Source organism: Ictalurus furcatus, chromosome 15 (assembly GCF_023375685.1).
Source record: "Ictalurus furcatus strain D&B chromosome 15, Billie_1.0, whole genome shotgun sequence".
Classification (NCBI taxonomy): Eukaryota; Metazoa; Chordata; class Actinopteri; order Siluriformes; family Ictaluridae; genus Ictalurus; species Ictalurus furcatus.
The window spans coordinates 15604364-15618944 of NC_071269.1; the positions used below are offsets into that span (position 1 = coordinate 15604364).

The 14581-nt window shown below is 38.0% G+C and overlaps 2 protein-coding genes across 2 annotated transcripts in view; both read right to left on the reverse strand.

Moving 5' to 3' along the window:
* Nucleotides 1-888: 888 nt before the first annotated feature.
* Nucleotides 889-6540, reverse strand: dpm1 (dolichyl-phosphate mannosyltransferase subunit 1, catalytic). Its single transcript, XM_053643361.1, has 9 exons — nt 6367-6540; nt 5861-5960; nt 5693-5726; nt 3419-3495; nt 3242-3267; nt 3024-3119; nt 2480-2548; nt 2261-2375; nt 889-1549 (listed from the first exon to the last, which is right to left on the reverse strand). Exons 1-9 carry the CDS (start codon nt 6498-6500, stop codon nt 1445-1447), a joined length of 756 nt encoding a protein of 251 aa, XP_053499336.1. The 5' UTR covers nt 6501-6540; the 3' UTR covers nt 889-1444.
* A 1585-nt stretch (nt 6541-8125) lies between these two features.
* The window catches only part of LOC128619194 (collagen alpha-1(XX) chain), a 37454-nt gene continuing 30998 nt past the window's right edge, over nt 8126-14581 (reverse strand). Inside the window, exons 29-42 of the mRNA XM_053643189.1 lie at nt 14474-14551; nt 14167-14253; nt 14021-14074; nt 13806-13901; nt 13656-13709; nt 13505-13558; nt 12920-12973; nt 12731-12802; nt 11207-11242; nt 11036-11102; nt 10722-10910; nt 10528-10605; nt 9144-9305; nt 8126-9049 (exon numbers count right to left, since the gene is read on the reverse strand). Of these exons, the coding sequence (XP_053499164.1) occupies nt 9021-9049; nt 9144-9305; nt 10528-10605; nt 10722-10910; nt 11036-11102; nt 11207-11242; nt 12731-12802; nt 12920-12973; nt 13505-13558; nt 13656-13709; nt 13806-13901; nt 14021-14074; nt 14167-14253; nt 14474-14551 (1110 nt within the window). The 3' untranslated portion in view covers nt 8126-9020. The remainder of the gene's footprint in view (nt 9050-9143; nt 9306-10527; nt 10606-10721; nt 10911-11035; nt 11103-11206; nt 11243-12730; nt 12803-12919; nt 12974-13504; nt 13559-13655; nt 13710-13805; nt 13902-14020; nt 14075-14166; nt 14254-14473; nt 14552-14581) is intronic.

A 14581-nucleotide genomic window follows, 5' to 3' on the forward strand; every position in this document is an offset into this window, starting at 1 on the left:
GATTGGACAAAGTCCGATGCGTCAATTCTGCATTGGGTATCTACCCCCGCTGAGAGTCGGATGTATACAGTGCCTCAGTACTCAGTTCAGGTGGTGGCGCTGTGCTCCTTTTGCGCGCAGGTTGCCGGGACTACTTTTAGACGTGAAGTGCTGGGGTGGGTATCAGACCTATAAATCCTTCAGGGATACCCCAAGTTATACTAGTTATGATGTATTCAGACAAACTTTGCCTTAAATAGTTAATAAACACACAAGGAGATAATGTCATCAGTGCACAATTCCATTTAAACACAAAAGAGCAATTTAAAAAAAAAAAACGGGGGTTGAAAATATCTGTACAACTTTATGCCTTAGGGAAATGTAATGAGATCTTATAGAACGTATAATGAAACTGGACATGCTAAACCTGCGACAGCATAATGAAGGTGTAATTAAGCCCTTATGACACATTAGTACATTGGAATACGATTAAATCCTGTAGGTACACTAGGAAACACAAATTGCCCTCCTGTTGTTTTATAGCAATTTGATATTGAGATGGGAATGTCTTGGTTCTTGAACACTGCACGTACACCTCAGAAGACTCCAATCATAAATAAACTTCAGAACATTATATAACATTCGTGTATGCCACATACGAACAATGTGGCAGATTTGTTTCTTTCTTATATTTGGTGAGTTTAACACTTTAAAGAGCTCAGATACTTTGGAAAAAGCTTTAATTGTCTACCAAATGCAAAAAACAAAACAAAAAAACATCGACTTCACATGAATGAAACGAGTCGATGCAAATACAAAACTGGGCTAATTCGTGCAGCTGTATATGCACTGGAGCACGAAGTTATACAAGCACTTTCCATTAACAGAGAAACAGAAGATAGCTTTGTGGAATTTTTCAAATTTATTTATTTATTTATCAGCAACATCATTTATTTCAGCATTCTTCTCACCTTGTCATACTGATGCTGCTCAAAATATAACATCTCTTGTAACATCTGACTCAGCGTCTTACAACAAAACATTTGCATCCATCACAGGGACTTAAAAAAAAAAGATTTCTGAAAACTTTTTGAATTTCAATTATGACAAAATTTCTTGCGTAATTCATGCAAATTTGGTCCTGATAGCAATTCTGAGACGTATGGGGTGCATGTGCTTTTAACAGAACTAAGCAGACTAAGCAAGTAAACACAAACGTATCCATAAATTGTGGCAGGTTATGTAATTAAAAAAAAAACTTTCCCAAAATTAACTAAAAACAAAGCAGAACATCAGACTCCACTCCAGATTGTAATTTGTAGTGCCAGCTACAGTTTGTAAACATGGGATCTTTAATTACACCAGAACCATTAGGCAAAGTGCAGCAGGTGAGTGCAGTGTGGCTGAGAAGGAGGTTTTATGAACTTGCCACAATACTCAGCAGGCCATAGAGCCAGTGATTGAGTCATGTTGTGGCAAAAAGTGTGAGTAATCCTTTCAGAAAAGAGACAATTTCATTTCCTCCTAGTTTGGACTCTCCATAGACACGGTCCACAAATGAGATTGGAACCTGCAGAATAAAATAAAATAACATAACATAACAGCATTTATGTTACGAGAGCACTGTGTGTGCAAACAGCCAGAATGCAGAAAAAAACACGGTTTGCCAAAGTTGATATGGAAGAATTCGACTGGCCTGCACAGATCACCGATCAAACCCCAATGTACACCTCTTCGTCCAACCTTACTAATGCTCCTGTGGCTGAATGGCCACCCCCCACAGCCATGCTAAAAAATCTAGTGGAAAGTCTTCCCAGAAGAGTGGAGGTTATTATAGCAGCATAAGGAACCAAGTCTGTATTAATGCCTTGCCTTTGGAATGGGATGTTCAAAAAGCACATATGACGGTCATGTCACTGTCAGGTGTCTGTGAGGAAACGTTTAGCTGCGTTTTTGGAAGGAATCTCCAGTGTTTAGAGAATTGGAACAGTTAGAGCTAAAGCTGGAATAAGGTTGTTTGTTTTTTTGACATGGGAAAGATTTCAAGATGGAGGACTTCGTGGTTTCTTGGTAACATGACAAACTGTATATTAACAGCTTCAAAAGGAAAAAAAAAGGCTGGCTAGTGAAAGAAAGAGGGTTTATAGCTAATATAATGTAAGTGATAACAGGAACTAACTTGTTTCTTGAATGTTCAGCTTTTCTCAAATGCTGTGCTTGGTTTGGCATTTTCTCAATAAGGTGTCAAGTAATAACAAACATAAACAACAGAATAACCGACCTCTCCGATGGTGTAGCCTAGCTGTCGAGCACGAACGATCATCTCCATCTGGAAAACATAGCCCTTAGACACACAATGCGCCACCAGATGCTCCAGTACTTCTTTCTTATAGAGCCTGAGAAAAATCAAAAAACTATGATGAGCAACAGTGTCTCATCACCATAACATGTTGGCTTGGGGTCATCAAGTCAGCAAGCCGTTCTGAAAAAATCCTCATACCTAAAGCTTCCTGTCAAATCTGATGCTCCGGGTCTCAGCAGCACTTGTGTGATGAAATTCGCCCCTCGGCTACAGAGAGACATAAGGAGAGTACACAGGAGAAGGGATTAGTGCATAGAAAATAGAGTAATAAAACATCAGGTTGGTTATATAGCACTTATAGTTTTTTTTACTTGTCTACAAATAATCAACCAATACACAAAGATTTATATATAAGCAGTTAAGGCTCTGGGTTACTGATCAGAAGGTCACTGCCTCTGTTGGGCCCTTGAGCAAGACCCTTAACCGTATCTGCCCCAGGCGTGCCATATCATGGCTGACCCTGTGCTTCCTAACAAGCTGGGATATGCGAAAAAAGGAATTTCACTTTGCTGTAATGTATACGTGACAAATTAAAGCTGCTTCGTCTTCTTCTATATACCATAACGAAACTAAAGGTATTCTAAATTCTGGTGTCTTTTTGACGGTTTCATTACATAAACAAAAAAATGTTAATAATGAATCTAAATACATCTGGAGGCAGTTAATGTAGGGAACAAGTCACCTAATGAGCTTTCGGCGCAGGTCCCATCCATACACACCTCCATCTCCTCTATACCTCGTTCCAGACACTAAGTCATATCCACCTTCTTTCTGTTTTCTACACAACAAAGACAAAACAGTTTGATATACAGACTGTGGCATGAAATGTTAAAATCAACTGTGGTGGGAATTCATTTAATTTAAGAAAGGTCTTATACAGCAACGTAACTTAGAACTTACTTAATAAATTCTGGAATAAATTTTGGCTGCAAAAAATAAATAAATAAATGTATGAATAAACCCAAACATCTGTGTTATAATATAATGAACTCAAATAATTTTACAAGCAAACTTAAAATGGATCATAAGTAAACCAGACAGAAAAAAAACGATCCATTTTATTTTTTTTGCCCTTACGTGATGAGACAGATCAGCATCCATAATGATAATGAAGTTTCCAGTAGCATGCTTAATGCCGTGGATGTACGCAGTCCCTGAAATGCAATTAAAACCCCATTATACAGTTTACACAGTTAGACATAATGACTTTGCAATCCAGTGCTGCTAATAGGATGAAACTAATGTGTGCTTGAGAAGTGAATGGAAAACTCCACCCTGAAACATACTGAAACTGTTTTTATTAAAATACTTGTGGTGTGTTTAGTCATTCCAGTGCCAATTTGTTCATTATTCCCAAAAGAAGTTAGCGGCTGTTTGCAACACTGATGTCATGGGGTGACACTGCTGGTGCAGTTACAACAGCGCTTACTTCATCAATCTCAAACAAAGGGATAACAATCACTAATGCTTAGTGTCATGCTAATGAGAAATCCAATATAGACATATGGGAGATAAGAGCTGGACTCCAAGCTCCAGAATGCAAAGTGGCTATACAGCGCAGTTGTATTCAGTTACAGCATAGAATGCTGAAAGTTGAAGCTCTGAAGCTAATCTGTTTGTGGTGAGAGAGCTGGACAGACTAAAGAGCTGCTGCATCACTCTCTTTAATTAGAGATGAAGTAAGGGCTGCGTTCATGGTGACTTGCAGGTGGTAATTTGAGGGTGCAATAACATGATTTACCCACCTCGGCCCTTTTCACATGCGGGGGGTACACGGATGCCTCCTTGAAACCTGTGCTCTGTCAGAGCAGGTAAAACTCAATAAAAGTTTCTTTAACTGAATTTATAGACTTACAGACCTAAGTGGCTGTTGTTACTGTTCTACTGTAGTGAACTTTAAACATTCCTGCAACATTTTAGCCTGAAATTGCTGTAAAGACAACAGCGAGGAGCATTTGCAATAAGGTAGTCAGCTAAAGTTAGTAATAACCCCATCATGATCTAATGATTATCATTTCAAAACAGTATGTTCAATGTTATACAGGGTGTCTCAAAAGTCTTCATACATATGGGAAATTAACAAAATGTCATCCAAAATTTCATACTTTTATGAATTTATGGTAGGATTTTTTTCCAGATAGCCTTTAAGGATGCCCTTGACAAAAGAAGAACGTATTGAAATCATTGTCATGGCTGGATCGGGAAGCTGTTGCAAGCTTGCGATGGACTTCAACAGGAAACATGGCGAGCACCTCACACAATGCTGCTGCTAAACTTATTAACAAACGTAAAAAGACTGGAAGTGTTGCGATCTGTGTCAGCATATTAACTGATCTAAAGTCAATCCCGATATAAACTCATTTAGAAGTAGACGAGGAAGTTTACACTGTTCACAGTGTGTGCAGCCATGTTTATTTGACGTCACTCTGTAAACAGGGAAGGAACAGGTAGTCGACAAGTTGAAAATGCAAGTCGAGGGGGTGTTTTCAGTGGTTTTTATCTTTTGCAGGTGGGGAAATACGAGTTGCAACTTTGCCTCTAGAGGTCATAACCTTCCAACTAAGGAAAAAAAAAAAAAATCAAAGAAGATGCCCCCCTCAATTCGGAATTCCTACTCGGGAACTTGGGGTCTCCTCAACTTCAAGTTCAGCAAATGAAGTTTACTCCCCACTGCACTACCATATCACACACTTACACTATATTCATATTTATATTTATATATATATATATATATATATATATATATATATATATATATATATATATATATATATATTAGTTAAATGATGTTTAGTATACTTTTAACTCCCTGGGCTGCTGTAATAGGTGAATTGCCCTCTGGGATGAATAAAGTGATCAATCTATCTATCTATCCATCTACATCTATATCTATCTCCATCTCTCTATATCTGTCTATCTAATCTATCTGTGCACAGTGCCAGCAGTAAATCACTTCTTAACTTTAAATGAGTTGTGCTGTATGTACAAGTATTTGCTTTAGCTCAATTAACATACAGAGACTTTCGCTTGCTAAATATATAATATTAACTATACTGTTGAGGGCAATATCCATCACTCATCACAGTTAGCTAACAAAACGTGAACTTGGAAGCGTCCATGTCCCCCCCGTCCAAACTTTGTAACTTAAATGCACAGAGGTGGGAAATGACATCATTCTGAGCTCTGACTTCCTACTTCCAGTGCAAATCGAACGCAGCGCCAGTACCACCATCAGCAGGTCGTTGAACGGCATTGTGGGTAATGTTGGAAACCTTTCACCAAAGTGAAAACAGACCAACATGTCAATGGATTTTTCGTTTAAAAACCCAGATTCAGTTTGGGCTCACTCACCTAAACCTAATTTCTTTGCTCTTGGTCTCAGGACCTGAATAAACAAAGCAAAACAGAAAAGAAAAAAAAAACAGGAGTTATTTGTTTAAATGCACACTCATCACTCATCGTGTAAGAGTATATATCATTGTATAGGACAGCACCACAGCAATATTAACTTTCACTAACAATCTTATCCTCTCCGTAGATTTTCTGTAGCTGCTCCGCAATCTGCAGTGTCCCATCAGGGCTTCCGTCATCGATCACAATAATCTCGTAGTTGTAGCCGCTAGATACAGTAATACATTCAGTCACTTAGCACGCTAAAAATGACTTGCAAAGCTAATGCATTCTCTACGTTTGAAACCGCATATTATGACATTTATGTCAAGAATGTCGTAATTTGTTTAGATCTGGTTTATCTTGGTTAAATTGACGAATCTTTTTGACGAGGAGCTCAGTGACAGCTCATCATTAACTAGCTACATAGTAGAAGCTATATGCTGAAAACCAAATGTCTCCCATTGTCTACATATGCGCACTTCTTAGTGTACGTGACTATAAGTGTAAGGGAGTATACACCCTATACATATAGTGCCCTATATGTGTACACTTACGGAACCATTTGGGATTCAATCAGAAACTAGCAGGCTACACTGAATAGTTACCTTTTTAGTTCATTAGTTAATAATTACCTTTCGCCAAAATATTTCACCAGCAGCCACACGATTAGGGGTAAATTTTCCCGCTCGTTGTATGTCGGCAACAGCACTGAATATTTGTCAGTCTCTTCCGGGGTCTTCTTCTTGCTGCTTTTACAACTCGCCATGTTGGACAACTTTAACTACCGGATGTTTCCGTCAGAAAGAGTTATCCGGTGTAACATACAGAGCTCATCATTGGTTCCGAGAAGGATAGCGTTTGTAATACGGATGTAGAGCTTATGCTATATGCTAATACGTTCCCTGCTGTGGGGAAAAACAAGCAATATAAACCATTAGAAAAACTCTTATGGTTTCCACTACAGTACCATTTACAAAAGCAGTGTGTTTTGGGACATATTCTATTGGGATTTAATGGTTTGTATCCGTTTCCACTTGACATAAACATATCACTAATAGAAGCCAATATATTACCAGTAGCTACCCACAAGGACCATTATAGTTTACATTAAATCCAATACAATTCCCATTATAACCATTAAAACCATTAGAATTTCTGTAATGGTTTCTGTTGTTTTTGTTTTTCAGCAGGGTTGTCTATCATTAAGAATGATAATTTTATAGTATTATATGCTAAATACGACTAAAGTGGAATGATAATACAAGAAGTTATAATGGAAATGCATATTATTTAACCTTACATACACGATATGGCCAAAAGTATGTGGACACCATCATGCCCGTATGTGTTTGTTGAACATCCCATTCCAGAACCATGAGCATTAATTTGGTCGTTTGCTGTTATAATAACCTCCACCCTTCAGGGAAGTATTTCCACTAGATTTTGGAGCATGGCTGTGGGGATTTGTGTTTATTCAACCAAAGAGCATTAGTAAGTTCAGGCACTGATGTCTGGAAAGAAGGCTTGGGGTGCAGTTGGCGTTCCTGTTCATGCTAAAGGTGTTTGGTTGAGGTCAGGGCTTTGTGGAGGCCTTAGAGCTTAGAGTTCTTCCACACCACCCTTGGAAAACCATGTCTTTATGCCTCTCGCTTTGTAGCAGGCTGGAACAGGTTTGGCTCCTTAGTTCCACTGAAGTGAAATCTTAATTGTACATATTACAAAGACATTCTAGACAATTATGTGCTTCCAACTTTGTGGCATCAGTTTGGGAAACACCCATATATGGGTGTAATGGTCAAGAATCCACAAACCTTTGGCCAGATAGTGTATAAGCATTACCTGCACACATTTCCTAATTGTCTGTTGGTTTTCCCTCTCTATCAGTCACTTATTTATAATCACCAGTACATTTTCCTTTCCTGTTCTCCCAATCTAAAATCACCTGCCGAATTATTACCCTCTCTATAATCACTCAGTGCATAAGCACTATCTTTATAATCACCCACTCTATCATTGTGCTTCAAAAAGGTAAGAACTACCTCTTACCAAGCACTTAAATTAGCACTTTGCTATTTATTTATTTATTTATTTATTTATTTATTATGTATTCCTTTGAAAATAATTGTCTTGTGTTTTTTCATACTGTACTAACCTCCGCAGCAGGGTTTTTAGATTTATGGTACTCTTGGTCGCTGACCTAGTAAACTAGCATGAAAATGTGTTTTTGATAGAGATTACAAAGCAATCCTATACATCATTCTGGATAAGGCTGTCTTGCTAAATGGCATAAATGTAAACGTAGGTTAAATGTTATAGAATACAGACTGTACCAAGAAATATTTGTATTACTACATAAGGAAGGTGCTGTTTACTGGAAAAATATTTTCAGTGTCATAGTACAACTATTTTTATTATTTAAAATATAGTTTTGTTCCATACACACAGTGATTTACTGACGCTCATTTACACACACACACACACACACACACACACACATACTTTAAGGTTAGTACAGATTTCAGTTAGAAAAATGACTATTTAAACAGTAATATGGCAATAAAACGAATATACATAGTGTTAATTGTGCTAAAATAATTTTAGACACTATCAAGTAAAATAGGCCTTATGAATATCAGTAAGCCATCACACATTTATCACAGTTTTGTTTCATGATTATTTCATACAATTCAATTTAGTTTCAAAATTATTTTGAGGCAGTTCAAATCAGAGTACAAAAACAAGTGATAGTATTAATATGCCTTCGACAACATATCGGTAAAAAACACACACACACACACACACACACACACACACATTGTAGTGCATAAATACAACAAAATAAACCACGGTATTGGTAAAATACCAGCCAAAAACTTCTCAGTGCGAAATTGGCATTTTTGTAAATTTCCTATCAATTCCCCATATTATAGAAATGCCATCTCCTCCTTGCAGCACATAATGAGTCCTGCTCAAGAATATTTGTCTTGTGATCCATGGCACTGGTTATGTCCAGAAGATTAGTGAAAGAAGGGAAACTATTAAAACAAAACAGGCGTAAAATGCCTGTATATGGAGCAAAGGATGATCAAACGTTGTGAAGATCTCATTAAAAAAGAGGAGCCAGTCTGAAGGCTCACACATTGAGGAATAACAAACAGGTCTATAAATATGATAAAAACCATCTCCCTTGCATTCAGACCCATTTGAGTATGACATCCTGAAGTGCCTCTATAATATCTGGTGAAAGTTGCTCTCTGGTGGTAACTGCTTAGTTCTTATGTTTGGATCAAGGCTGGTATCCATAGTATGGATCCTCTGAAAAATGAAAAGGTAAAACCAGGTAATGAATATTAGAGGATATAAACTGATGCTGCACAGTATCCATAGCAGGAACAGAATCTATATGTACCTGCAGCTGGAGGGCCTCCACGATGGCAGCCGCTGCTGTCACACACACCAGGGGGGCCAATCTCACCTGGCTGTCCTGCAGCTCCAGGAATGCCAGGAATACCTGATTTACCATCTTCACCTCGAGGGCCTGGTATCCCCATCTTGCTTTCTCCTGGAGGTCCTGGTGAAACACAAACCATATCAATAAATATGGATTATCTCATATCACACACTCGTTATTCAGACAATTACAGATTCAGTCTATAAGCAAATTAAATATATAAAAAAAATCTAAATTTGTACGTTTTAGAACCCTTTGTGATCTGTGAAGTGAACTGCAATTTGTCCTGCAATCACTCTCATCTCCTTTATTGAAAGTATGGATGCCTCTCAAAGTAAAAGAGACAAAGCCGATCAGCTCTGCTTTGGCTGTGGATGAAGCTAATTTCAGGGCCAGAAATATGATGAATGATGAAAGGAATCCATTACACTGCAATATTTCCAGCCACTGTCTTTTAATATATCATTGAATGTACATGAAATTTATCCACCTTAAGCATAACAAAACGACACCTTTTGAGTAGAGTTCGAGCTAAAGTAATCTAAAGTTTGACATAGTTTCGATATATGGTCAACGGTTCAATTCTATAACGATCAATGCAATGCTCATTTATATAGGCCTATAGCTGATGTTGTATTCTGCCTATAGGTGAACGAAATGTGCATGGCTATTTGACGCATGAAGCTTGTGACACTGAATTTGTGTTCGCCAAGAGTGTGATAAAATACTATAGTTCCAAACAAAAACACCTGCACATTGCTGTGATGACAATAAAGATCTACGTGACTTGAAAAAAAATAGGTGTTAAACCCAAAAAAACACTCTTGATACTGTTTGATAGTACATGGATACTACACATTGTGCAAATATCTCCCTCTCCTATGCATTAGGGACTATGTCTCTAACAGTTACATTACCTTGCAAGCAAAGTAAAAACACAATAAACATGCAAAATGATTTATGAAGATGGTCACGAGTGCCGTCGCTGTCCTTTTTTCTTTGCAATGAAAAAAAGGTATCTAGTATGAAATTTAAAAAAAAAAAAAAGGCTCTTGCCTCTTTAATGCTCAGACAACAGCAACTCCCAAGTGCCAATGGTTCAAAGTTATGCAGCTCAAACACATGGCTTCCAATTATATAAAATTAAACTATGTTTGAATTAATTAGTAACTTATTTGTTTTATTTACCGTCTGAAGAGCTGAAAGGACGAGTGTGTTTTTTCCCCATTTTGACGTATTTCTTTTTGGCCGAATCGCAATACAACACCTGGTATTGGTGTAGAAGTAAAAATTTTGGTATTGAAACAACCTTACTTTAGAGTGAGATGTCTGATTTTGATACCTGAAAAACCCTTTATTCCTGGTGGTCCCTGGACATTTGAGCCTGGATCTCCCTTCTCGCCAGGCAAACCCCTGCGTCCTACAACAGAAATAGAGGTCAGTGTTGTACTTGGACTAATTAATTTATATTTTTGATAACTTAACTGTTAACACCTACCAAGTATGACAACCCTACAGATTCTACCGAAGTCTTACCCTGCTCACCAGGATACCCTGGTCTGCCTGACTCCCCTCTGTTTCCTTGACGCCCCGGAGGACCTCTGGATCCTGGGGGTCCTTTACCACCCGGGATTCCAGGCTCACCTGGAGGTCCAACAGGCTCCTCAACAGGCACAGGAGTCCGACGAATCTCATTTAGAAAGGCGTCTAACTTAAGCACTTCGTCTATGACACAATACCATAACAGGTGAAAAAGTGAATGACGGAAGCCCAAACTACTTTACTTCCACAAAAACAACAACATGATATTTATTTCTTAAATCACAATCATATTTTAAATAGAAACATACTGTGCACTAGCTTTTCACAGGCCTGAGTGACAAGGTCGTAGATGATGGCAAGAGACTGTGGCTCTCCCTATTAAACAAAGACTCACAGTACATCACAGAATACCATCCATTGTTTCTTTCAAGAAGATGAATGGTGAGCGTACAGGGAGAAATACCGTGCATTTAACTTACCTTCTCTCCTCTCTCACCTTTAATCCCAGGAAGTCCCTAACAATAACAAAAAAGACCTCAACTTTAGCTTTAAGTATTCCAATCTAAAGAAGCAAGGCAGCTCTTAATCAGAATGAAATAAAACAAAAACGACTGTTAACATGAACTTGCACCTTATAATCACTGTTTTAATAATATTCTGATCAACATGTTTACATGCCAATAATGGGAACTCCAGGTCTACATTAGGTAGTTAAATAATTATACTTCATTTAGGAGCATTTTAACAAGTAATGAAGCTCGTAAGCCGGTGTTATGCTGTGTGATTTCAGCAGTCTTTTGAGATTATTACTTGTCACACTGTAAAAGATGAAATCTTGGCTGAATTCTATAACAGATAATAAATGTTGTGCTTACATCATCAATCAGCATAATCCAGGCTCAAGTAAAAAGATATAAACAGAATTAAACCCTCCGGATAACAGTGGTAAAGTTACACATAGAGAACGGTGTTGTTTGTGGCTGCGTAAAATAGGACACGATACTACATTTCTATTAATTCATGTTACTGGTTACATGCACACTGCAAAAATGATATCTTAGCAAGTGAAAATATCCTGCATTTAGGCAAATTTATCTAGTATTTCCTATTATTAGATTACAATAAACCAAATATAAGATTAATAAATCTACTTCTCGATATTTTTTTACTAATTTCAGGCTGTAAAATATCTTGTTTTATTGGTAAATAATTAATCTTTCTAGAAATACATGCTTAAAATGAGCAAAAATATCTACCATAGAACAAGAATATTTCAAGCTTGAAATTAGTTTAAAAAATATCTATATATAGGCTTAACACTTTTAACTAGAGGCCAAACAAATGGAATTTCCACCCTGTGTTTAGCAGTGAATTTATTTGGGATATCACACTCCACAGTAGTAGTAAATGGCTCATATGAATGTAGACAGTCACGGCTTGAAGAATTTACAGTTTTTGATAAGTATTTATTTTATTGATTTTTTTTCCTGGCCTACTAGGTTTAAATGTTATAATTTTATTTTGGCAGTTGTATACAGTGTTTTACTCTCAAAAAAGCTTTAGTTGTGCTTTATCTCTGTACCAATGTTATTGTGGAGAGGTGTGAATAGTGAATTGATCACCCTGCTCACCAGCAGCTAAACACAGAGTCATGATACTCTACACACAGAAACCCAACAGTGTCCTGATCATTATTATAACAGACTTGCAACGATAAAATAATTTATTTGTTTACACTGATTGAAAATGTCCGATAAGTCCATTTCCATTCTGCCAGCGTAATGGAATGCAAATGTACTGTTAGAAAGGTTTAATAATGTTATATTTATTTATTGTATTCTTAGAATAGGAAATATTAGATAAATTTGACTATATTCAAGATATTTGGAATTGCCAAGAGATCATTTTTTTGGTAGTCTATCAGGATACATACAGTATGTTTTAAGACAAAGTTAGGATGATGAACAGTAAGATTAATATATTTAGTGGATAAGTGTACTCACTGAGGGCCCTACAAGTCCTAGTGGCCCCCTTTCTCCAACAGGCCCTGGGTGGCCTGGTATACCCTGGAAGCCCTGCAAGAACAAGATTAGAAAATGGATGCAGTAAATCTGTAATGGAAATGTATGCAAAAGTTTGAATTCACAAATGAAGCCTGTGTGAACGCAGACAGTATGGTTTTGCTATCTTACCCTTGGCCCTGTAGTCCCTGGGGGTCCCATATTACCCTCCACACCCCTGGTTCCCTAGTGAGAAAAAATGACAGCCGGAATTAAATGTATGAAACAGAATGAAGATTGCTATTTGTAGCAGGTGGGGTGAGGCCAGAAGTGAAACAAATAAATAGGGAACAAATAAATTCCTTCCCTGTTCTACAAGAAAAAAAAATCTAAAACTCCATCAGGCCTGAATCGTAATCTTACGATGCAGCACTGGATTTTTTAATATTGTTTTTTTTGTTTTTGTTTTTACTTCCATCTCCCCTGATTGGCTGCCGGCTCCTGCCAGTCACCATGTAGTTTAATTTTCACACCTAACACTGGACCGTGATGATGTTTGATGTTTGAACTGGCCTATGACATATGTGTACAAATTTTCCAGCAATTTTCAACCCAAGAACTCTGACACAGCACTGACTGTGACATACTATTACAGGATTTTTATGGGGATGCACAGCAGCTCAGGAACATCCTATTATAAAGTAGTTTTTCTCCCAAAAATGCAATAGTTATCCTACACAATAAAGCTCTAATTGTTGTTGAAAGAGGTAGACTTGCCTTAGGTCCTGGATTTCCCACTTCACCTTTTGGGCCAGGTGGTCCTGGCAAACCCTTAAAAAAAAGAAGATGACAAAAATGCAATACAAAGGATTGTGTGTTAATGCCACTGTTCTTTTTCCTGATAAATCGAGGGATGCTATAGGCTCACCTGGTTCCCAGGCCTTCCCATTTCACCTTTCTCTCCTCGAATTCCTGGAGGCCCCTAGAGAAACAGGCATACCAAGGAAGGTTTTATATGTAGCACTGTATTGCTTTTTCATGGTAAAACATCTTCTTAGTGGCTAATATATGACCATACTATTTTCCCCATCACTGTTATACCACGAGGGCCCAAGGACCCCAGAGGACCTAAGCCACCCTCTGGACCAGCCTTTCCAGGAGGCCCCATTTCACCCTAGGGTGGAGCAGAGAATATAGACCAGTTAGTTCACCTGTTATAGTCACAACAAAACATCTGTGACTACAGATAAATAATTTAACAAAATCTCTGCTGCAGATACACTTAATTAATACCTTTTGGCCTCCCTCTCCTTTTTCCCCCTTCTGCCCACGAGGACCAGGTTTCCCCTGAGACAGAAGCAGAAAATACGCTCACACATGTACCATTATTCATTAACAAATACCCTATTTAATAAGATCTGTATGCGTTATGGACTTACCGGAGATCCTGTATCCCCAGGGGCTCCTGGGATGTTGGAAGTGCAGGTGCACGCATATGGAAGAGCTGGGCAACTCTCCTCATCTCTCTGCAGAACCCAAAAAGATGGTAGTGTGCACATTAACAACATTAAACTTGCTTGATTAGGTGTAAATTTGTACTGAGAAACATGAGGCAGGCAAATGGTCAGGTGTTCAGAAAACATAAAATAGACAAGAGTGTGCACGTGTGTGTGTGTGTGTGTGTGTGTGTGTGTGTGTGTGTGTGTTTGTGTATGTTTGTGTATATATGTGTGTGTGGTTCCTCACCTGAGAGGGCAGGTCACAGCATGTGTCCTCTAAGGCCCAGGTAATGTTACATATGATCTCAAATGACTGCAGCTGGAACTGAGAACAGCACAAGAGGAAACCCTTTAT

Coding starts and splice junctions, on each gene's coding strand:
- dpm1 (XM_053643361.1), bottom strand. CDS start 6,500: ATGGCGAGTTGTAAAAGCAGCAAGAAGAAGACCCCGGAAGAGACTGAC. Junction 5,727..5,860: donor TCTACGGAGAGGATAAGATT/GTTAGTGAAAGT, acceptor TTGTTTATTCAG/GTCCTGAGACCAAGAGCAAA. Junction 3,496..5,692: donor AGCAAAGAAATTAGGTTTAG/GTGAGTGAGCCC, acceptor ATTGCATTTCAG/GGACTGCGTACATCCACGGC.